Here is a 22674-nt window from a genome sequence, read left to right on the forward strand (position 1 = left end):
GATGAGGTCAGAATAATACACAGTAACACTGTATATCAGCCTACTGAGGCCCAGTCTGATGAGGTCAGAATAATACACAGTAACACATTGTATATCAGCCTACTGATGCCCAGTCTGATGAGGTCAGAATAATACACAGTAACACTGTATATCAGCCTACTGAGGCCCAGTCAGATGAGGTCAGAATAAGACAGTAACACTGTATATCAGCCTACTGAGGCCCAGTCTGATGAGGTCAGAATAAGACAGTAACACTGTATATCAGCCAACTGAGGCCCAGTCTGATGAGGTCAGAATAATACACAGTAACACTGTATATCAGCCTACTGAGGCCCAGTCTGATGAGGTCAGAATAATACACAGTAACACTGTATATCAGCCTACTGAGGCCCAGTCTGATGAGGTCAGAATAATACACAGTAACACACTGTATATCAGCCTATTGAGGCCCAGTCTGATGAGGTCAGAATAATACACAGTAACACTGTATATCAGCCTACTGAGGCCCAGTCTGATGAGGTCAGAATAATACACAGTAACACTGTATATCAGCCTACTGAGGCCCAGTCTGATGAGGTCAGAATAATACACAGTAACAATGTATATCAGCCTATTGAGGCCCAGTCTGATGAGGTCAGAATAAAGCAGTAACATTGTATATCAGCCTACTGAGGCCCAGTCTGATGAGGTCAGAATAAGACACTAACACTGTATATCAGCCTACTGAGGCCCAGTCTGATGAGGTCAGAATAATACACAGTAACACTGTATATCAGCCTACTGAGGCCCAGTTTGATGAGGTCAGAATAAGACACAGTAACACACTGTATATCAGCCTATTGAGGCCCAGTCTGATGAGGTCAGAATAATACACAGTAACACTGTATATCAGCCTACTGAGGCCCAGACTGATGAGGTCAGAATAATACACAGTAACACTGTATATCAGCCTACTGAGGCCCAGTCTGATGAAGTCAGAATAATACACAGTAACACTGTATATCAGCCTACTGAGGCCCAGTCTGATGAGGTCAGAATAATACACAGTAACACTGTATATCAGCCTACTGAGGCCCAGTCTGATGAGGTCAGAATAATACATAGTATCACTGTATATCAGCCTACTGAGGCCCAGTCTGATGAGGTCAGAATAATACACAGTAACACTGTATATCAGCCTATTGAGGCCCAGTTTGCTGAGGTCAGAATAAGACAGTAACACTGTATATCAGCCTACTGAGGCCCAGTCTGATGAGGTCAGAATAATACACAGTAACACACTGTAAATCAGCCTATTGAGGCCCAGTCTGATGAGGTCAGAATAAAGCAGTAACACTGTATATCAGCCTATTGAGGCCCAGTCTGATGAGGTCAGTATAAGACAGTAACACTGTATATCAGCCTACTGAGGCCCAGTCTGATGAGGTCAGAATAAGACACAGTAACACTGTATATCAGACTACTGAGGCCCAGTCTGATGAGGTCAGAATAATACACAGTAACACTGTATATCAGCCTACTGAGGCCCAGTCTGATGAGGTCAGAATAATACACAGTAACACTGTATATCAGCCTATTGAGGCCCAGTCAGATGAGGTCAGAATAATACACAGTAACACTGTATATCAGCCTACTGAGGCCCAGTCAGATGAGGTCAGAATAAGACAGTAACACTGTATATCAGCCTACTGAGGCCCAGTCTGATGAGGTCAGAATAAGACAGTAACACTGTATATCAGCCTACTGAGGCCCAGTCTGATGAGGTCAGAATAATACACAGTAACACTGTATATCAGCCTACTGAGGCCCAGTCAGATGAGGTCAGAATAAGACAGTAACACTGTATATCAGCCTACTGAGGCCCAGTCTGATGAGGTCAGAATAAGACAGTAACACTGTATATCAGCCAACTGAGGCCCAGTCTGATGAGGTCAGAATAATACACAGTAACACTGTATATCAGCCTACTGAGGCCCAGTCTGATGAGGTCAGAATAATACACAGTAACACTGTATATCAGCCTACTGAGGCCCAGTCTGATGAGGTCAGAATAATACACAGTAACACACTGTATATCAGCCTATTGAGGCCCAGTCTGATGAGGTCAGAATAATACACAGTAACACTGTATATCAGCCTACTGAGGCCCAGTCTGATGAGGTCAGAATAATACACAGTAACACTGTATATCAGCCTACTGAGGCCCAGTCTGATGAGGTCAGAATAATACACAGTAACAATGTATATCAGCCTATTGAGGCCCAGTCTGATGAGGTCAGAATAAAGCAGTAACATTGTATATCAGCCTACTGAGGCCCAGTCTGATGAGGTCAGAATAATACACAGTAACACTGTATATCAGCCTACTGAGGCCCAGTCTGATGAGGTCAGAATAAGACACTAACACTGTATATCAGCCTACTGAGGCCCAGTCTGATGAGGTCAGAATAATACACAGTAACACTGTATATCAGCCTACTGAGGCCCAGTCTGATGAGGTCAGAATAATACACAGTAGCACTGTATATCAGCCTACTGAGGCCCAGTCTGATGAGGTCAGAATAAGACACTAACACTGTATATCAGCCTACTGAGGCCCAGTCTGATGAGGTCAGAATAATACACAGTAACACTGTATATCAGCCTACTGAGGCCCAGTTTGATGAGGTCAGAATAAGACACAGTAACACACTGTATATCAGCCTATTGAGGCCCAGTCTGATGAGGTCAGAATAATACACAGTAACACTGTATATCAGCCTACTGAGGCCCAGACTGATGAGGTCAGAATAATACACAGTAACACTGTATATCAGCCTACTGAGGCCCAGTCTGATGAAGTCAGAATAATACACAGTAACACTGTATATCAGCCTACTGAGGCCCAGTCTGATGAGGTCAGAATAATACACAGTAACACTGTATATCAGCCTACTGAGGCCCAGTCTGATGAGGTCAGAATAATACATAGTATCACTGTATATCAGCCTACTGAGGCCCAGTCTGATGAGGTCAGAATAATACACAGTAACACTGTATATCAGCCTATTGAGGCCCAGTTTGCTGAGGTCAGAATAAGACAGTAACACTGTATATCAGCCTACTGAGGCCCAGTCTGATGAGGTCAGAATAATACACAGTAACACACTGTAAATCAGCCTATTGAGGCCCAGTCTGATGAGGTCAGAATAAAGCAGTAACACTGTATATCAGCCTATTGAGGCCCAGTCTGATGAGGTCAGCATAAGACAGTAACACTGTATATCAGCCTACTGAGGCCCAGTCTGATGAGGTCAGAATAAGACACAGTAACACTGTATATCAGCCTACTGAGGCCCAGTCTGATGAGGTCAGAATAATACACAGTAACACTGTATATCAGCCTACTGAGGCCCAGTCTGATGAGATCAGAATAATACACAGTAACACTGTATATCAGCCTACTGAGGCCCAGTCAGATGAGGTCAGAATAAGACAGTAACACTGTATATCAGCCTACTGAGGCCCAGTCTGATGAGGTCAGAATAAGACAGTAACACTGTATATCAGCCTACTGAGGCCCAGTCTGATGAGGTCAGAATAATACACAGTAACACTGTATATCAGCCTACTGAGGCCCAGTCTGATGAGGTCAGAATAATACACAGTAACACTGTATATCAGCCTACTGAGGCCCAGTCAGATGAGGTCAGAATAAGACAGTAACACTGTATATCAGCCTACTGAGGCCCAGTCTGATGAGGTCAGAATAAGACAGTAACACTGTATATCAGCCTACTGAGGCCCAGTCTGATGAGGTCAGAATAATACACAGTAACACTGTATATCAGCCTACTGAGGCCCAGTCTGATGAGGTCAGAATAATACACAGTAACACTGTATATCAGCCTACTGAGGCCCAGTCTGATGAGGTCAGAATAATACACAGTAACACTGTATATCATGCTACTGAGGCCCAGTCTGATGAGGTCAGAATAATACACAGTAACACTGTATATCATGCTACTGAGGCCCAGTCTGATGAGGTCAGAATAAGACACAGTAACACTGTATATCAGCCTACTGAGGCCCAGTCTGATGAGGTCAGAATAATACACAATAACACTGTATATCAGCCTACTGAGGCCCAGTCTGATGAGGTCAGAATAATACACAGTAACACTGTATATCAGCCTATTGAGGCCCAGTCTGATGAGGTCAGAATAATACACAGTAACACACTGTATATCAGCCTACTGAGGCCCAGTCTGATGAGGTCAGAATAATACACAGTAACACTGTATATCAGCCTACTGAGTCCCAGTCTGATGAGGTCAGAATAAAGCAGTAACACTGTATATCAGCCTACTGAGGCCCAGTCTGATGAGGTCAGAATAATACACAGTAACACTGTATATCAGCCTACTGAGGCCCAGTCTGATGAGGTCAGATGTTGTAGATTCCATTAATCTCTCCAGCATATCAGAAGTTTGAAGTTTATTTCAATATGAAACAGCAAGAAACTTGAGGACAAACATGTGGAAGTCAACAACAACAACAACAAGGTAGTATTGAAGTCCTGAAGCAGAATGCAGAGACTCACCAGAGGGGTTTGGCATGGGACACACTGATGACGAAGGCCTCTCCTGTCTGTCCTGAGAGAGTACGACCACTCCTGTCCACGATGGTGCCTGATATCTAGAAACACAATCAATCTGTCCTGAGAGAGTACGACCAGTCCTATCCACGATGGTGCCTGATATCTAGAAACACAATCAATCAATCTGTCCTGAGAGAGTACGACCACTCCTATCCACGATGGTGCCTGATATCTAGAAACACAATCAATCAATCTGTCCTGAGAGAGTACGACCAGTCCTGTCCACGATGGTGCCTGATATCTAGAAACACAATCAATCTATCCTGAGAGAGTACGAACAGTCCTGTCTACGATGGTGCCTGATATCTAGAAACACAATCAATCTGTCTTGAGAGAGTATGCCCAGTCCTATCCACGATGGTACCTGATATCTAGAAACACAATCAATCTGTCTTGAGAGAGTATGACCAGTCCTATCCACGATGGTGCCTGATATCTAAAAACACAATCAATCAATCTGTCTTGAGAGAGTACGACCAGTCCTATCCACGATGGTGCCTGATATCTAGAAACACAATCAATCTGTCCTGAGAGAGTATGACCAGTCCTATCCACGATGGTGCCTGATATCTAGAAACACAATCAATCTGTCCTGAGAGAGTACGACCAGTCCTGTCCACGATGGTGCCTGATATCTAGAAACACAATCAATCTGTCCTGAGAGAGAACGACCACTCCTGTCCATGATGGTGCCTGATATCTAGAAACACAATCAATCTGTCCTGAGAGAGAACGACCAGTCATGTCTCGGACTGTGGCGGTCATACAATTTGGTCAGCCGGTAATTGTCATGCAAATGAATGCCGGCCTCGCGGTAATTGACCTTTATTTAACGAACATGTTTAGCGTCTCTGGGCTTCCACACATACAAGCTGTTGATGAGCACCTTTGTGGGGGAAAAAAGTGAATTAAATTAATTTAATATAGCCTACACCGTCACAATCAAATCCATTATTTTGTGACATGGCCTATAAACCTGGGAATGTCTTAGAGATCTAAAAGATAATGGCTGCATGATGCAAATCTATACTGAACAAATATATAAAACGCAACATGTAAAGTGTTGGTCCCATGTTTCATGAGCTGAAATAAAAGATCCCAGAAATGTTCACACAATTCCTAGAAGCTGAAAAATGTCCCAGTTCTTCCCTGGCCTGCATACTCATCAGATATGTTACCAATTGAGCATGTTTGGGATGCTCTGGATTGATGTGTATGACAGCGTGTTCCCAGTTCCCGCCAATATCCAGCAACTTCGCACAGCCATTGAAGAGGACTGGGACAACATTCCACAGGCCACAATCAACATCCTGATCAACTCTATGTGAAGGAGATGTGTCGCGCTGTATGAGGCAAACGGTGGTCACACCAGATACTGACTGGTTTTCACTCAATCACTCAATCAATTCTAGTAGCTCTGCACAATACAGGAACATAATCTCTTCTCTAGTGAGAGATTGAACATTTTATTGGTTAATTTAACTAAGAAATATACTGGCAAGATACTGCCAAAAGACAGAATTCATACTTACAAATATAGGTCTCGGTTCGTAGCTCTCTTCAAACAGTTTGTCGATAGCAAACAGTGCTGCCTATAAAAAATAAAAATCGATACATTGATTATGATCAATAGTATGGAATCGTATGTAAAACCAGACTCCTATTGATAGAAACTAGATGACTGTTGTCAGTGATGAAGACGGCGAGTGAAGAAGGTCTACCTTGGCGTTGGCCGTGTCAAAGATGGTCTCCACCATGATAATATCTGCCCCTCCATCCAACAGACCCCGAACCTGCTCAGTGTAGGCCTCAGCCAGCTCATCAAAGGCTGAGAGGGGGGAAGATACAGGACAACTCAGCACCGTAGCACCATCAGAGATAATACTGACACCTCTGGAGGTTACCAATGGTTTATCAAGAGTCACCTGAGAGGCCTTATAGACCCTGATAGGGTAACAGCTACATAGTGTAGGTCTGAGGCCTTATATACCCTGATAGGGTAACAGCTACATAGTGTAGGTCTGAGAGGCCTTTATAGACCCTGATAGGGTAACAGCTACAGGTCTGAGGCCTTATAGACCCTGATAGGGTAACAGCTACATAGTGTAGGTCTGAGGCCTTATAGACCCTGATAGGGTAACAGCTACATAGTGTAGGTCTGAGAGGCCTTATAGACCCTGATAGGGTAACAGCTACATAGTGTAGGTCTGAGGCCTTATAGACCCTGATAGGGTAACAGCTACATAGTGTAGGTCTGAGAGGCCTTATAGACCCTGATAGGGTAACAGCTACATAGTGTAGGTCTGAGGCCTTATAGACCCTGATAGGGTAACAGCTACATAGTGTAGGTCTGAGAGGCCTTATAGACCCTGATAGGGTAACAGTTACAGGTCTGAGAGGCCTTATAGACCCTGATAGGGTAACAGCTACATAGTGTAGGTCTGAGAGGCCTTTATAGACCCTGATAGGGTAACAGCTACATAGTGTAGGTCTGAGGCCTTATAGACCCTGATAGGGTAACAGCTACATAGTGTAGGTCTGAGAGGCCTTATAGACCCTGATAGGGTAACAGCTTCATAGTTAGGTCTGAGGCTTATAGACCCTGATAGGGTAACAGCTACATAGTGTAGGTCTGAGGCCTTATAGACCCTGATAGGGTAACAGCTACATAGTGTAGGTCTGAGGCCTTATAGACCCTGATAGGGTAACAGCTACATAGTGTAGGTCTGAGAGGCCTTATAGACCCTGATAGGGTAACAGCTACATAGTGTAGGTCTGAGGCCTTATAGACCCTGATAGGGTAACAGCTACATAGTGTAGGTCTGAGAGGCCTTATAGACCCTGATAGGGTAACAGCTACATAGTGTAGGTCTGAGAGGCCTTTATAGACCCTGATAGGGTAACAGCTACATAGTGTAGGTCTGAGAGGCCTTTATAGACCCTGATAGGGTAACAGCTACATAGTGTAGGTCTGAGAGGCCTTATAGACCCTGATAGGGTACAGCTACATAGTGTAGGTCTGAGGCCTTATAGACCCTGATAGGGTAACAGCTACATAGTGTAGGTCTGAGAGGCCTTATAGACCCTGATAGGGTAACAGCTACATAGTGTAGGTCTGAGGCCTTATAGACCCTGATAGGGTAACAGCTACATAGTGTAGGTCTGAGGCCTTATAGACCCTGATAGAGTAACAGCTACATAGTGTAGGTCTGAGAGGCCCTTATAGACCCTGATAGGGTAACAGCTACATAGTGTAGGTCTGAGAGGCCTTATAGACCCTGATAGGGTAACAGCTACATAGTGTAGGTCTGAGCCGCCTTATAGACCCTGATAGGGTAACAGCTACATAGTGTAGGTCTGAGAGGCCTTATAGACCCTGATAGGGTAACAGCTACATAGTGTAGGTCTGAGAGGCCTTATAGACCCTGATAGGGTAACAGCTACATAGTGTAGGTCTGAGAGGCCTTATAGACCCTGATAGGGTAACAGTTACATAGTGTAGGTCTGAGAGGCCTTATAGACCCTGATAGGGTAACAGCTACATAGTGTAGGTCTGAGAGGCCTTATAGACCCTGATAGGGTAACAGCTACATAGTGTAGGTCTGAGAGGCCTTATAGACCCTGATAGGGGTAACAGCTACATAGTGTAGTCTGAGAGGCCTTATAGACCCTGATAGGGTAACAGCTTACATAGTGTAGGTCTGAGGCCTTATAGACCCTGATAGGGTAACAGCTACATAGTGTAGGTCTGAGGCCTTATAGACCCTGATAGGGTAACAGTTACAGGTCTGAGAGGCCTTTATAGACCCTGATAGGGTAACAGCTACATAGTGTAGGTCTGAGAGGCCTTATAGACCCTGATAGGGTAACAGTTACAGGTCTGAGAGGCCTTATAGACCCTGATAGGGTAACAGCTACATAGTGTAGGTCTGAGGCCTTATAGACCCTGATAGGGTAACAGCTACATAGTGTAGGTCTGAGAGGCCTTATAGACCCTGATAGGGTAACAGCTTCATAGTGTAGGTCTGAGGCCTTATAGACCCTGATAGGGTAACAGCTACATAGTGTAGGTCTGAGGCCTTTATAGACCCTGATAGGGTAACAGCTACATAGTGTAGGTCTGAGGCCTTATAGACCCTGATAGGGTAACAGCTACATAGTGTAGGTCTGAGGCCTTATAGACCCTGATAGGGTAACAGCTACATAGTGTAGGTCTGAGGCCTTATAGACCCTGATAGGGTAAAAGTTACAGGTCTGAGGCCTTTATAGACCCTGATAGGGTAACAGCTACATAGTGTAGGTCTGAGAGGCCTTATAGACCCTGATAGGGTAACAGCTACATAGTGTAGGTCTGAGGCCTTATAGACCCTGATAGGGTAACAGCTACATAGTGTAGGTCTGAGGCCTTATAGACCCTGATAGGGTAACAGCTACATAGTGTAGGTCTGAGGCCTTATAGACCCTGATAGGGTAACAGCTACATAGTGTAGGTCTGAGGCCTTATAGACCCTGATAGGGTAACAGCTACAGGTCTGAGAGGCCTTATAGACCCTGATAGGGTAACAGTTACAGGTCTGAGAGGCCTTATAGACCCTGATAGGGTAACAGTTAAGACAGCTATATAGTGTAGGTCTGAGAGGCCTTATAGACCCTGACAGGGTAACAGTTAAGACAGCTATATAGTGTAGGTCTGAGAGGCCTTATAGACCCTGACAGGGTAACAGTTAAGACAGCTATATAGTGTAGGTCCGTAGTGACATTTCACCACTGTAGGGCTCTGAAAACACCTGCCGATCTGCCACTTCGCAGTGCCATCAGTAGAAAGAGAAGGAAGAAGAGAGGTGCTAAAACAACACGCTGTATCTCTTACTGACGTTCCTGAAGTCTGGTCTTTCCACGGAGGGAGACACAGACAGGGTTTTATTGGTGGGGCCCACGGCGCCCGCCACGTATCTCTTACAACCTGGTAATAAAAAAAACAAAAAAACATTTGTGAGTTACAAACACGGAAATACACATCTATTACATACAATGTTGTCAATGTCAAATAGTTTTTTTTTTCCTCCAATGACGATACTTTAATGTTTATCAGCTGACCTGTCTGGTTGGTGATGTCATCTGCTGCTTTCCTGGCTATTTCCGCTGATACCTTGTTCATACGATAAGCCTGGGAAAACATCAGAGAGTCAAAACAACCCTCCGCTGATACCTTGTTCATACGATAAGCCTGGGGAAACATCAGAGAGTCAAAACAACCCTCCGCTGATACCTTGTTCATACGATAAGCCTGGGAAAACATCAGAGAGTCAAAACAACCCTCCGCTGATACCTTGTTCATACGATAAGCCTGGGAAAACATCAGAGAGTCAAAACAACCCTCCGCTGATACCTTGTTCATACGATAAGCCTGGGGAAACATCAGAGAGTCAAAACAACCCTCCGCTGATACCTTGTTCATACGATAAGCCTGGGAAAACATCAGAGAGTCAAAACAACCCTCTGCTGATACCTTGTTCATAAGATAAGCCTGGGAAAACATCAGAGTCAAAACAACCCTCCGCTGATACCTTGTTCATACGATAAGCCTGGGAAAACAACAGTGAGTCAAAACAACCCTCCGCTGATACCTTGTTCATACGATAAGCCTGGGAAAACATCAGTCAAAACAACCCTCTGCTGATACCTTGTTCATACGATAAGCCTGGGAAAACATCAGAGTCAAAACAACCCTCCGCTGATACCTTGTTCATACGATAAGCCTGGGAAAACATCAGAGAGTCAAAACAACCCTCCGCTGATACCTTGTTCATACGATAAGCCTGGGAAAACATCAGAGTCAAAACAACCCTCTGCTGATACCTTGTTCATACGATAAGCCTGGGAAAACATCAGAGAGTCAAAACAACCCTCCGCTGATACCTTGTTCATACGATAAGCCTGGGAAAACATCAGAGAGTCAAAACAACCCTCCGCTGATACCTTGTTCATACGATAAGCCTGGGAAAACATCAGAGAGTCAAAACAACCCTCCGCTGATACCTTGTTCATACGATAAGCCTGGGGAAACATCAGAGAGTCAAAACAACCTGAATGAGTGAGTGAGACATTTATTGTGTCAAGTCACCTTTAGGAACCCATCCCTGACTGACTACATGTGATCTGATGATGTGATAACAGCTTCTGATTGGTGATCTGATGATGTGATAGCAGCTTCTGATTGGTGATCTGATGTGATAGCAGCTTCTGATTGGTAATCTGAGGTGATAACAGCTTCTGATTGGTGATGTGATGATGTGATAACAGCTTCTGATTGGTAATCTGAGGTGATAACAGCTTCTGATTGGTGATCTGATAACAGCTTCTGATTGGTGATCTGATAACAGCTTCTGATTGGTGATCTGATAACAGCTTCTGATTGGTGATCTGATAACAGCTTCTGATTGGTGATCTGATAACAGCTTCTGATTGGTGATCTGATAACAGCTTCTGATTGGTGATCTGATGCGATAACAGCTTCTGATTGGTCATCTGATAACAGCTTCTGATTGGTAATCTGAAGCGATAACAGCTTCTGATTGGTGATCTGATGTGATAACAGCTTCTGATTGGTAATCTGATGCGATAACAGCTTCTGATTGGTGATCTGATAACAGCTTCTGATTGGTAATCTGATGTGATAACAGCTTCTGATTGGTAATCTGAAACGTAATCTGAGTGTTATTCTACAGACCACCCACTGACCCGTTCTCTTACCAAATGTTCCAGTCCGTAGTCGGCTTGGGCGATACAGGTGCTACTGAAAGTGTTGGTCTCAATGATGTCTGCCCCGGCCAGCAGGTATTCCTAGAAACAAACACGAGAAGAGGAACGTCAATGCTTATTCACACAACAGGGTTTCACCAAACAAAAGGGGTCATCTCATCGTCTCTCTGTCTCTGTCTGTCTCTCTCTGTCTCTCTCTCACACACACACACACACACACACACACACACACACAACAAACACAAAAAGACCGGAAATACATCTCAATAACAGATCAACCAATTCTAGGTGCAGGTTAATTATAACTAAGGCGTAACAGACAGGTGCATTGATGACAGCCTAACTTTTACATCTCAGGTGTGTTGCTGTCCTGGATAACGTGAACCACTCTTTAACCCACTGACCGCACCTTGTGTATGTTGTAGGTGACATCATCGTACCTTGTGTATGTTGTAGGTGACATCACCGCACCTTGTGTATGTTGTAGGTGACATCACCGTACCTTGTGTATATTGTAGGTGACATCACCGTACCTTGTGTATATTGTAGGTGACATCACCGTACCTTGTGTATATTGTAGGTGACATCACCGTACCTTGTGCATGTTATAGATGACATCACCATACCTTGTGCATGTTATAGATGACATCACCGTACCTTGTGTATGTTGTAGATGACATCACTCTGTGTGATGCTCAGCAGGTCGTTGTTGCCCTTCAGGCTGTGGGTGTGGTCTTTAAACTCCTCCCCCCTGAAGTGCTCCTCCTCCAATCGCCTCTCCTGGATCATGGTGCCCATCCCTCCATCTAGTATCATTATCCTCTTCTCTAACAGCTCCCTGAGCTCAGCCTCTAGGGAAGGTCTGCTAGGGCCACTACCTGAGGTACGCAGTTAACATGTTACATGTTAATATGGTTATGACATGTTAAATATGTTCCCATCCCTCCATCTAGTATCACGATCCTCTTCCCTGACAGCTCCCTGAGCTCAGCCTCTAGGGAAGGTCTGCTAGGGCCACTACCTGAGCTACGCAGTTAACATGTTACATGTTAATATGGTTATGACATGTTAAATATGTTCCCATCCCTCCATCTAGTATCATGATCCTCTTGCCTAACAGCTCAGCCTCTAGTGAAGCTCTGCAGTTTACATATTACATGTTAATATGGTTATATAAGCTGGTTGAGAGAATGACCAAGCTGTCATTAAGACAAAGGGTGGCTACTTTAAATAATCTCAAATATAAAATATATTTTGATTTGTTTTATCACTTTTTTTTGGTTACTACATGATTCCATATGTGTTATTTCATAGTTTTGATGTCTTCACTATTATTCTACAATGTAGAAAATAGTTAAAAAATAAAGAATGACCTGGAAACCCTGGAATGAGTAGGTGTGTCCAAACTTTTGACTGGTACTGTATGTATATTAGATAATATTTCTGTGGAGGGGGATTGACCCGAGCTAAAATGTGAGTTAACTCGCTTGTTTACAGGGAAGTGGTTTACACGTGTCAGACCAGCTGGGGTTTATTCATTACGCGGATTCAGTTAGAAAACCTTTCTTAAATGGAAACAAACGGAACGGGGATAAAGACTTACATGAATTTTGTCCAATGGTAAAACAGTAGTTACACGTTTTTTGCAACTAAAACGAGAGTTTATATTTTACAAATTCAGAAACTCCGGCTTTTGTAAATAACACCAGAGTTTCTGTTGGATAAATGCCTTGTAGGTCCATCCCGTTTCGTGACCCAAACTTTAAAATGAGAACGGAATGTTCCCTGCTAACTATCTCTCTCTTTGCCCGTGTTTTGCTAACGTTACTCTACCAGGCAGTGGAACATGTAGCTAGCACATGTTGACTAGCTCGCTATCTATCTATCTATCTATCTATCTATCTATCTATCTATCTATCTATCTATATGAATGAATAAATAAAAAACGTTTGACATTTAGGGTAACTGGATGAATAAATGTCGACCATAAATTCCCGTAGATATACAGCTAGCTAGCTAGCTAGCTAACCAACTTCAACTATCTAGCCAGTCGTTGACAGCTGCTAGGCAACCAGCTCACATATCTAGCTAAATACTAAACCAGGAAGTTGCAACAGTTTACCTTTTCTTGTTAAACTCTCATATATTGTAGGAGCCATGGCTTGTAATTCTTCTTCTTTTGGTTGTTTTAACTGCAAAGGAACAAACCAAAAAAAATGCCTGACTAGAGCAACCAACACTGATCCTCGCCGGCGGCTGCTTGTCAACTCAACGCCCATAAATCACCCTCCGTCTGGAGTGGAGGAGCCGCTAAACCACGCATGCGCGGGTTTGATTTATGCAACGTTCAAGTCCATCAAGGAGAATAATGACTACGATATCATATGAGAGTGTAGCTGACTGATTTACCATGTTGTACATTTACATTTTAGTCATTTAGCAGACGCTCTTATCCAGAGCGACTTACAGTAGTGAATGCATACATTTCATACATTTTTTTATTTTTTTTTGTACTGGCCCCCCCATGGGAATCGAACCCACAACCCTGGCGTTGCAAATACCATGCTCTACCAACTGAGCCACAGAGAAGGCTGGGGGGTAGGAATAGGTGGTGGTAATAATTTGTGTTACGTTCCAACAGCAATCTGTACCAAAAAAAAAAAACTTTGTAAATAACAAGGATTGCCAACAAACGCATACAACGTAGCATGATCTATTCACTTAGATAACTAGCTACCGAATAGGCATCATCTCACCGCGTAGCTTATTCTTAATGTTTGTCCCCAGGCTACCTGGGTGAGGACAGACATTTTTCTGAATAAACGTAGTGAGTGAAAAATTTAACAAAATTGCCCACTCCCTACCAGGTGTCTTTCTTACTCTGCCGCTATACAACATGTTATGCGTTGTTTGTTGGCAACCTTTGTCACGACTTCTACTGAAGTCGATGCCCCTCCTTGTTCGGGTGGTGTTCGGCGATCGACGTCACCGGCCTTCTAGCCACCATTGATCCGTTTTTCATTTTCCATTGGTTTTGTCTGGTCTCTTTACACACCTGTTTCATATCCCAGTAATTATATGTTGTGTATTTAACCCTCTGATTCCCCTCATTTCTCTGTCGGTGATTTGTTTGTTTGTTATATACGTGTTGTTTCTGTATCGGTGTGCGACGGGTTATTGGTTTACCCGGATTCTTTTTCTACGTTGGTTTTGGAAATAAATATTCCATTTTGAACCACTCAGTTTTCTCTTGCGCCTGACTTCCCTGCCACCTACATACACGGACTATGACAACCTTGTTATTTATGAAGTTTTTGGAACAGGTTCCTGTTCCCTCTCTGAAAGGGAAAGTTGGTTTGACACAGATTCCAAAGCCTTTTATGTAATAAGGCGTTTAAAAATCATGTCTGAAAATGTATTGACTTCCATTGATGTTTATTTTCTTACATAACTTGACAAAGTCTCAACAAAGCCTAGAAAGTAAAGTCTGAGGGGGGGGGGGGGGGAACGTCCTAAAAGAATCAAAAAGTCCATCTGCCTGTATCGTGCTGTAATCGACAGGTATCACTAGGATATTCAGAACATTCAGCAAAACAGAAGAAAAACAACGTTAACGTTTTAATCAAGGAGTTTATTTTCTGCTCGTCTGCCTTAAGTCTTCATAACTTCAGACTCCACACCGGCGGCTGAGGGGACTAAGATTGTAGTTTTACCCAGACAGACAGTTATTTTACAGTTACATTATTTTGTTTCTGGCATAGTGAGATCAGATCTGACACCAGGCTAGGTGAGATCAGATCTGACACCAGGCTAGGTGAGATCAGATCTGACACCAGGCTAGGTGAGATCAGATCTGGGACCAGACTAGGTGAGATCAGATCTGGGACCAGGCTATGTGAGATCAGATCTGGGACCAGGCTAGTGACTAGGTGAGATCAGATCTGGGACCAGACTAGGTGAGATCAGATCTGGGACCAGACTAGGTGAGATCAGATCTGGGACCAGGCTAGAGAAATCAGATCTGGGACCAGACTAGGTGAGATCAGATCTGACACCAGGCTAGGTGAGATCAGATCTGGGACCAGGCTAGTGAGATCAGATCTAGGACCAGGCTAGGTGAGATCAGATCTGAGACCAGGCTAGGTGAGATCAGATCTGGGACCAGGCTAGGTGAGATCAGATCTGGGACCAGGCTAGGTGAGATCAGATCTGGGACCAGGCTAGGTGAAATTAGATCTGGGACCAGGCTAGGTGAGATCAGATCTGGGGACCCGAGGCTAGGTGAGATCAGATCTGGGACAGGCTAGGTGAAATTAGATCTGGGACCAATGCTAGGTGAGATCAGATCTGGGACCTAGACCAGGCTAGGTGAGATCAGATCTGGGACCCAGGCTAGGTGAGATCAGATCTGGGACCAGGCTAGGTGAGATCAGATCTGGGACCAGGCTAGGTGAGATCAGATCTGGGACCAGGCTAGGTGAGATCAGATCTGGGACCAGGCTAGGTGAGATCAGATCTGGGACCAGGCTAGGTGAGATCAGATCTGGGACCAGGCTAGTGAGATCAGATCTGGGACCAGACTAGGTGAGATCAGATCTGGGACCAGGCTAGGTGAGATCAGATCTGGGACCAGGCTAGTGAGATCAGATCTGGGGCCAGGCTAGGTGAGATCAGATCTGGGACCAGGCTAGGTGAGATCAGATCTGGGACCAGACTAGGTGAGATCAGATCTGGGACCAGGCTAGGTGAGATCAGATCTGGGACCAGGCTAGGTGAGATCAGATCTGGGACCAGGCTAGAGAAATCAGATCTGGGACCAGACTAGGTGAGATCAGATCTGACACCAGGCTAGTGAGATCAGATCTGGGACCAGGCTAGTGAGATCAGATCTAGGACCAGGCTAGGTGAGATCAGATCTGGGACCAGGCTAGGTGAGATCAGATCTGGGACCAGGCTAGGTGAGATCAGATCTGGGACCAGGCTAGGTGAGATCAGATCTGGGACCAGGCTAGGTGAAATTAGATCTGGGACCAGGCTAGGTGAGATCAGATCTGGGACCAGGCTAGGTGAGATCAGATCTGGGACCAGGCTAGGTGAAATTAGATCTGGGACCAGGCTAGGTGAGATCAGATCTGGGACCAGGCTAGGTGAGATCAGATCTGGGACCAGGCTAGGTGAGATCAGATCTGGGACCAGGCTAGGTGAGATCAGATCTGGGACCAGGCTAGGTGAGATCAGATCTGGGACCAGGCTAGTGAGATCAGATCTGGGACCAGGCTAGGTGAGATAAGATCTGGGACCAGGCTAGGTGAGATCAGATCTGGGACCAGGCTAGGTGAGATCAGATCTGGGACCAGGCTAGGTGAGATCAGATCTGGGACCAGGCTAGTGAGATCAGATCTGGGACCAGACTAGGTGAGATCAGATCTGGGACCAGGCTAGGTGAGATCAGATCTGGGACCAGGCTAGGTGAGATCAGATCTGGGGCCAGGCTAGGTGAGATCAGATCTGGGACCAGGCTAGGTGAGATCAGATCTGGGACCAGACTAGGTGAGATCAGATCTGGGACCAGGCTAGGTCAGATCAGATCTGGGACCAGGCTAGAGAGATCAGATCTGGGACCAGACTAGGTGAGATCAGATCTGGGACCAGGCTAGAGAGATCAGATCTGGGACCAGGCTAGTGAGATCAGATCTGGGACCAGGCTAGGTGAGATCAGATCAGGGACCAGGCTAGGTGAGATCAGATCTGGGGCCAGGCTAGGTGAGATCAGATCTGGGACCAGACTAGGTGAGATCAGATCTGGGACCAGGCTAGTGAGATCAGATCAGGGACCAGGCTAGGTGAGATCAGATCTGGGACCAGGCTAGTGAGATCAGATCTGGGACCAGGCTAGGTGAGATCAGATCTGGGACCAGGCTAGTATACTGGGTCCTTTTTCATTCATTTTAGGCACTGAACAGATGAGCAGATCAGTAGCGCTTCTTATGTGTAAGTTACTTTTTATGTAAGTTACTTTTTATGTGTAAGTTACTTTTTATGTGTAAGTTACTTTTTATGTAAGTTACTTTTTATGTGTAACTTTTTATGTGTAAGTTACTTTTATGTGTAAGTTACTTTTTATGTGTAAGTTACTTTTATGTGTAAGTTACTTTTTATGTGTAAGTTACTTTTTATGTGTAAGTTACTTTTTATGTGTAAGTTACTTTTTATGTGTAAGTTACTTTTATGTGAATCACATGTAATTTCACATTTACTGAGTCATCTTTTTTTTTTTTTATCTAGTGAATGAATCCTGCTCAGTTCTTTGAAATAAATATTTCTCCCTACTCTTTAGAAATCATATACTCATGAAACAGCTTTAAAATGCTTTGTATTTCTCAAACATAACTCCCTTTAGTACCGGTCAAAATATTGATCCATTTAGATGTAAATGGTATGGAACAAAGTGGGAGAGAGACTGATACAAGGTCAGGGTGCATTTCTGGTGTGTGAAGCTAAAGGTCACTCTCCCCATAGAGGGCAGTGGAGAAGGCAGTGTAGTCCAGGGCCCCTGGGACCCCATCAGGTCCATTGTAGAGGGGCATCCTGGCGATACAGTACTCTGCCTGTTCTGGGGGCAACTCTCTACGCAGCTCCTCCATCAGGATGAAGGGCTATGGAAAGGATACAACAGAGTGACATTAGTTACCACATTTGAGATGACATTGTAAAATAAACTTTAAATACATTGTGACATGACTTGACTAGAGAGAGAGAGAGAACGTGCTCGAGAGAGAGAGAGTAAGCATGCCCGAGACAGATAAAGCAAGGCGTGAAAGAGAAAGCAAGTGAAAGAGACAGACAGAGACAGAGAGGAAGCGAGTGAGAGAGACAGAGAGGAAGCGAGAGAGAGAGAGACAGAGAGGAAGCGAGTGAGAGAGACAGAGAGGAAGCGAGAGAGAGAGAGACAGAGAGGAAGCGAGTGAGAGAGAGACAGAGAGGAAGCGAGAGAGAGAGACAGAGAGGAAGCGAGAGAGAGAGACAGAGAGGAAGCGAGTGAGAGAGACAGAGAGGAAGCGAGAGAGAGAGACAGAGAGGAAGCGAGTGAGAGAGACAGAGAGGAAGCGAGTGAGAGAGACAGAGAGGAAGCGAGTGAGAGAGACAGAGAGGAAGCGAGTGAGAGAGACAGAGAGGAAGCGAGAGAGAGAGACAGAGAGGAAGCGAGTGAGAGAGACAGAGAGGAAGCGAGAGAGAGACAGAGAGGAAGCGAGAGAGAGACAGAGAGGAAGCGAGTGAGAGAGACAGAGAGGAAGCGAGAGAGAGAGACAGAGAGGAAGCGAGTGAGAGAGACAGAGAGGAAGCGAGTGAGAGAGACAGAGAGGAAGCGAGTGAGAGAGACAGAGAGGAAGCGAGTGAGAGAGACAGAGAGGAAGCGAGAGAGAGAGACAGAGAGGAAGCGAGTGAGAGAGACAGAGGAAGCGAGAGAGAGAGACAGAGAGAGAGAAAGCAAGTGAAAGAGACAGAGACAGAACCATCACTTCCCACCTTATCAGCAGCCAGGATCTTGAAGGAGGCGAGGACCTGCTCTGAGGTGTCTGAATCGGACGTCTCTCTAGTCATGAAGTCAACGAAGGACTGGAAGGTCACCTTGTTGGACCCGTTGGGATCCACGAGAGACATGATGCGGGCAAACTCAGACTCTCCCTACAAATCACAGAGCATAGTATGACCAGGCTACTCCATTACAGCAGCCACATTGATTAAAGCCAGGACCCAGATCTGTTTGTGCTGTCTTGCCAATACATACGGTCATTGTCAGGTGACAAAATAAACAGATCTGGACCCAGGCTAACATTGAGTCAATCAGGATGAGAATAACAGACAGATAAGACAGCTGTGCTACTCATGTCCTACCTGGTAAAGGGTTATGTTTGATACATTACTCATGTCCTACCTGGTAAAGGGTTATGTTTGATACATTACTCATGTCCTACCTGGTAAAGGGTTATGTTTGATACATTACTCATGTCCTACCTGGTAAAGGGTTATGTTTGATACATTACTCATGTCCTACCTGGTAAAGGGTTATGATGTTTGATACATTACTCATGTCCTACCTGGTAAAGGGTTATGTTTGATACATTACTCATGTCCTACCTGGTAAAGGGTTATGTTTGATACATTACTCATGTCCTACCTGGTAAAGGGTTATGTTTGATACATTACTCATGTCCTACCCGGTTAAGGGTTATGTTTGATTAGCACATCAGAGTAGGGATCAGCAGTGGCCAATTTGCGTCCCAAATGGCACCCTATTCCCTTTATAGTGCCCTACTTTTGACCAGGGCCCTATGGACCCTATGAGCCCTATGTCTTCTGGTCAAAACTAGGGTAGTATATGGGTAATAGGGTACCATTTGGGCCGCCTGTTATCTGTACACTGCAGAGAGAGACCAGGGGGATGTACCAAGCACCAGCCTGTTATCTGAACACTGCAGAGAGAGACCAGGGGGATGTACCAAGCACCAGCCTGTTATCTGTACACTGCAGAGAGAGACCAGGGGGATGTACCAAGCACCAGCCTGTTATCTGAACACTGCAGAGAGAGACCAGGGGGATGTACCAAGCACCAGCCTGTTATCTGTACACTGCAGAGAGAGACCAGGGGGATGTACCAAGCACCAGCCTGTTATCTGTACACTGCAGAGAGAGACCAGGGGGATGTTCTAAATGTAACAGGACAAAGGCCTTGTGACCAACCTAATAATACACCTCCCGAGTGGCGCAGCGGTCTAAGGCACTGCATCTCACTGCAAGAGGCGTCACTACAGTCCCTGGTTCGAAACCAGGCTGTATCACATCCGGCTGTGATTGGGAGTCCCATAGGGAGGCGCACAATTGGCCCGGCGTCGTCCGGGTTTGGCCGTCATTGTAAATAAGAATTTGTTCTTAACCGACTTGCCTCGTTCAAATAAAGGTTACATTTAAAATGTAAGTCCTTAGTCTACATCATGGAATTCCCTGTGTGTGGTGTCATTGTGATGGCTTGGGGAACAGACAGAGAGAGACATGGTGTGGTACCATTATCTACAGTATCAGTGACTGGAGGTGAATCTACCATTAATGACTGCAGGTGAATCTACCATTAATGACTGCAGGTGAATCTACCATTAATGACTGCAGGTGAATCTACCATTAATGACTGCAGGTGAATCTACCATTAATGACTGGGGGTGAATCTGCCATTAATGACTGCAGGTGAATCTGCCATTAATGACTGGGGGTGAATCTACCATTAATGACTGGGGGTGAATCTACCATTAATGACTGGGGGTGAATCTACCATTAATGACTGGGGGTGAATCTACCATTAATGACTGGGGGTGAATCTACCATTAATGACTGCAGGTGAATCTACCATTAATGACTGGAGGTCAATCTACCATTAATATCTGTGTGTCTGTCTAACAGACCTAGACATGTTGAACAACAGCCATCTGTTCTCTCTCTCTCTCTCTCTCTCTCTCTCTGTCCCCCGTTGACACAGCGGCTGCATCCCAAATGGCAGCCTATTCCCTATATAGTGCACACTACCTTTTAACCAGAGCCCTGTGTCTGCCCTATGAGCCCAGGTCAACAGTAGTGCACTATATAGTGAACAGTTTGAGTCACACCAGCCACTGAGTGACACTACCAGCTGGCCATACCAGCTATGTGTGCTGCTACCCTGGAATAGAAATACCGCTAACACCAATACTCATCATATCTGGAGGTCATTTTGGACCTGGATTAACAGTTTCACACTGATTCCTGGACATTTTAAATACACTGACAGATAATATTGATCATTCTGATTTAAAAAAATTTTGTCGCTTTTAAAGATTTAAGGTGAGGACATTTTTGTGGCGCTCTTGTTGCAGTCTTATGACAGTCCTATGACAGCTCATTCTATGTATTTACCAGATCATAGCCCATGGAGATCAGACAGGCTCTGAAGTCATCTGTCTCCATGCCTCCTTTCTTCTTCTGCAGGTTGGAGAGGAGGAGGAGGAGGGTGAGGAGGAGGTGAGAGGAAGAGGAGGAGGGAGAGGAGGAGCAGGAGGAGGAGGGAGAGGAGAAGGAGGGAGAGGAGGAGGGGAGAGAAGAAGGAGGGAGAGGAGGAGGGGAGAGAAGAAGGAGGGAGAGGAGGAGGGGAGAGGGAGGAGGAGGAGGGAGAGGAGTAGGGGAGAGGAGGAGGAGGGAGAGGAGGAGGTGAGAGGAAGAGGAGGAGGAGAGGAGGAGGGAGAGGAGGAGCAGGAGGAGGAGGGAGAGGAGAAGGAGGGAGAGGAGGAGGGGAGAGAAGAAGGAGGGAGAGGAGGAGGGGAGAGGAAGAGGAAGGAGAGGAGCAGAGAGGTGGAGGAGGAGCAGGAGGAGAGGAGGTGGGAGAGGAGGGGAGAGAGGAGGAGGAGGAGGAGGAGGGGGAGGAGAGGAGGAGGAGGAGGAGGAGGAGGGAGAGAGCAATGGAGAGACAACCCAAGCCACGTGGCCAATAACGGGACGGAGGGGGGAGAGGGGGAGAGGGGGAGAGGGGATATGACAAGGAGAGATAGAGAGGTATGGGAGAAAACAGACAGATAGATGGTCAGACAGACGGACGTACAGCCATACCGACAGGCGGAAAGACAGACAGACAGACAGACAGACAGACAGACAGACAGACAGACAGACAGACAGACAGACAGTGACAAGAAGCACAAGACAGGAGTGGTGATATAGGATCAGGTCATAAAGAGTCTCAGTAGGAGTGGTGATATAGGATCAGGTCATAAAGAGTCTCAGTAGGAGTGGTGATATAGGATCAGGTCATAAAGAGTCTCAGTAGGAGTGGTGATATAGGATCAGGTCATAAAGAGTCCAGGAGTGGTGATATAGGATCAGGTCATAAAGAGTCTCAGTAGGAGTGGTGATATAGGATCAGATCATAAAGAGTCTCCCAGTAGGAAGGAGTGGTGATATAGGATCAGGTCATAAAGAGTCTCAGTAGGAGTGGTGATATAGGATCAGGTCATAAAGAGTCTCAGTAGGAGTGTTGATCAGGTCATAGTCTCCCAGTAGGAGTGGTGATATAGGATCAGGTCATAAAGAGTCTCAGTAGGAGTGGTGATATAGGATCAGGTCATAAAGAGTCCCAGTAGGAGTGGTGATATAGGATCAGGTCATAAAGACTCTCAGTAGGAGTGGTGATATAGGATCAGGTCATAAAGAGTCTCAGTAGGAGTGTTGATCAGGTCATAGTCTCCCAGTAGGAGTGG

The 22674-nt window shown here is 45.3% G+C and overlaps 2 protein-coding genes across 4 annotated transcripts in view; both read right to left on the minus strand.

Moving 5' to 3' along the window:
* LOC115190130 (methionine synthase) overlaps nucleotides 1-13714 on the minus strand; it is a 63269-nt gene extending 49555 nt beyond the window's left edge. For 2 of the 3 annotated variants that reach the window (XM_029748622.1, XM_029748624.1), the window contains exons 1-8: nucleotides 13524-13714; nucleotides 12059-12279; nucleotides 11393-11482; nucleotides 9737-9806; nucleotides 9510-9602; nucleotides 6361-6467; nucleotides 6172-6231; nucleotides 4583-4677 (exon numbers count right to left, since the gene is read on the minus strand). In XM_029748622.1, coding sequence (XP_029604482.1) covers nucleotides 4583-4677; nucleotides 6172-6231; nucleotides 6361-6467; nucleotides 9510-9602; nucleotides 9737-9806; nucleotides 11393-11482; nucleotides 12059-12279; nucleotides 13524-13680 — 893 coding nt within the window. In that variant the 5' untranslated portion in view covers nucleotides 13681-13714. Of the gene's footprint in view, nucleotides 1-4582; nucleotides 4678-6171; nucleotides 6232-6360; nucleotides 6468-9509; nucleotides 9603-9736; nucleotides 9807-11392; nucleotides 11483-11872; nucleotides 11942-12058; nucleotides 12280-13523 lie in introns of those variants that run through there. The other variant, XM_029748623.1, reaches the window with a different exon arrangement.
* Nucleotides 13715-17391: 3677 nt separating this feature from the next.
* Nucleotides 17392-21409, minus strand: LOC115190105 (alpha-actinin-2; the record flags this gene model as incomplete). The annotated part of the gene is given in 3 exon segments (XM_029748581.1): nucleotides 17392-18057; nucleotides 18929-19087; nucleotides 21344-21409. Coding segments are annotated over 3 exon segments (384 nt in total), but the record flags the coding sequence as incomplete, so codon positions are not given.
* Between the last annotated feature and the right edge of the window lie 1265 nt (nucleotides 21410-22674).

Source organism: Salmo trutta, unplaced genomic scaffold, assembly GCF_901001165.1.
Source record: "Salmo trutta unplaced genomic scaffold, fSalTru1.1, whole genome shotgun sequence".
Taxonomy (NCBI): Eukaryota; Metazoa; Chordata; class Actinopteri; order Salmoniformes; family Salmonidae; genus Salmo; species Salmo trutta.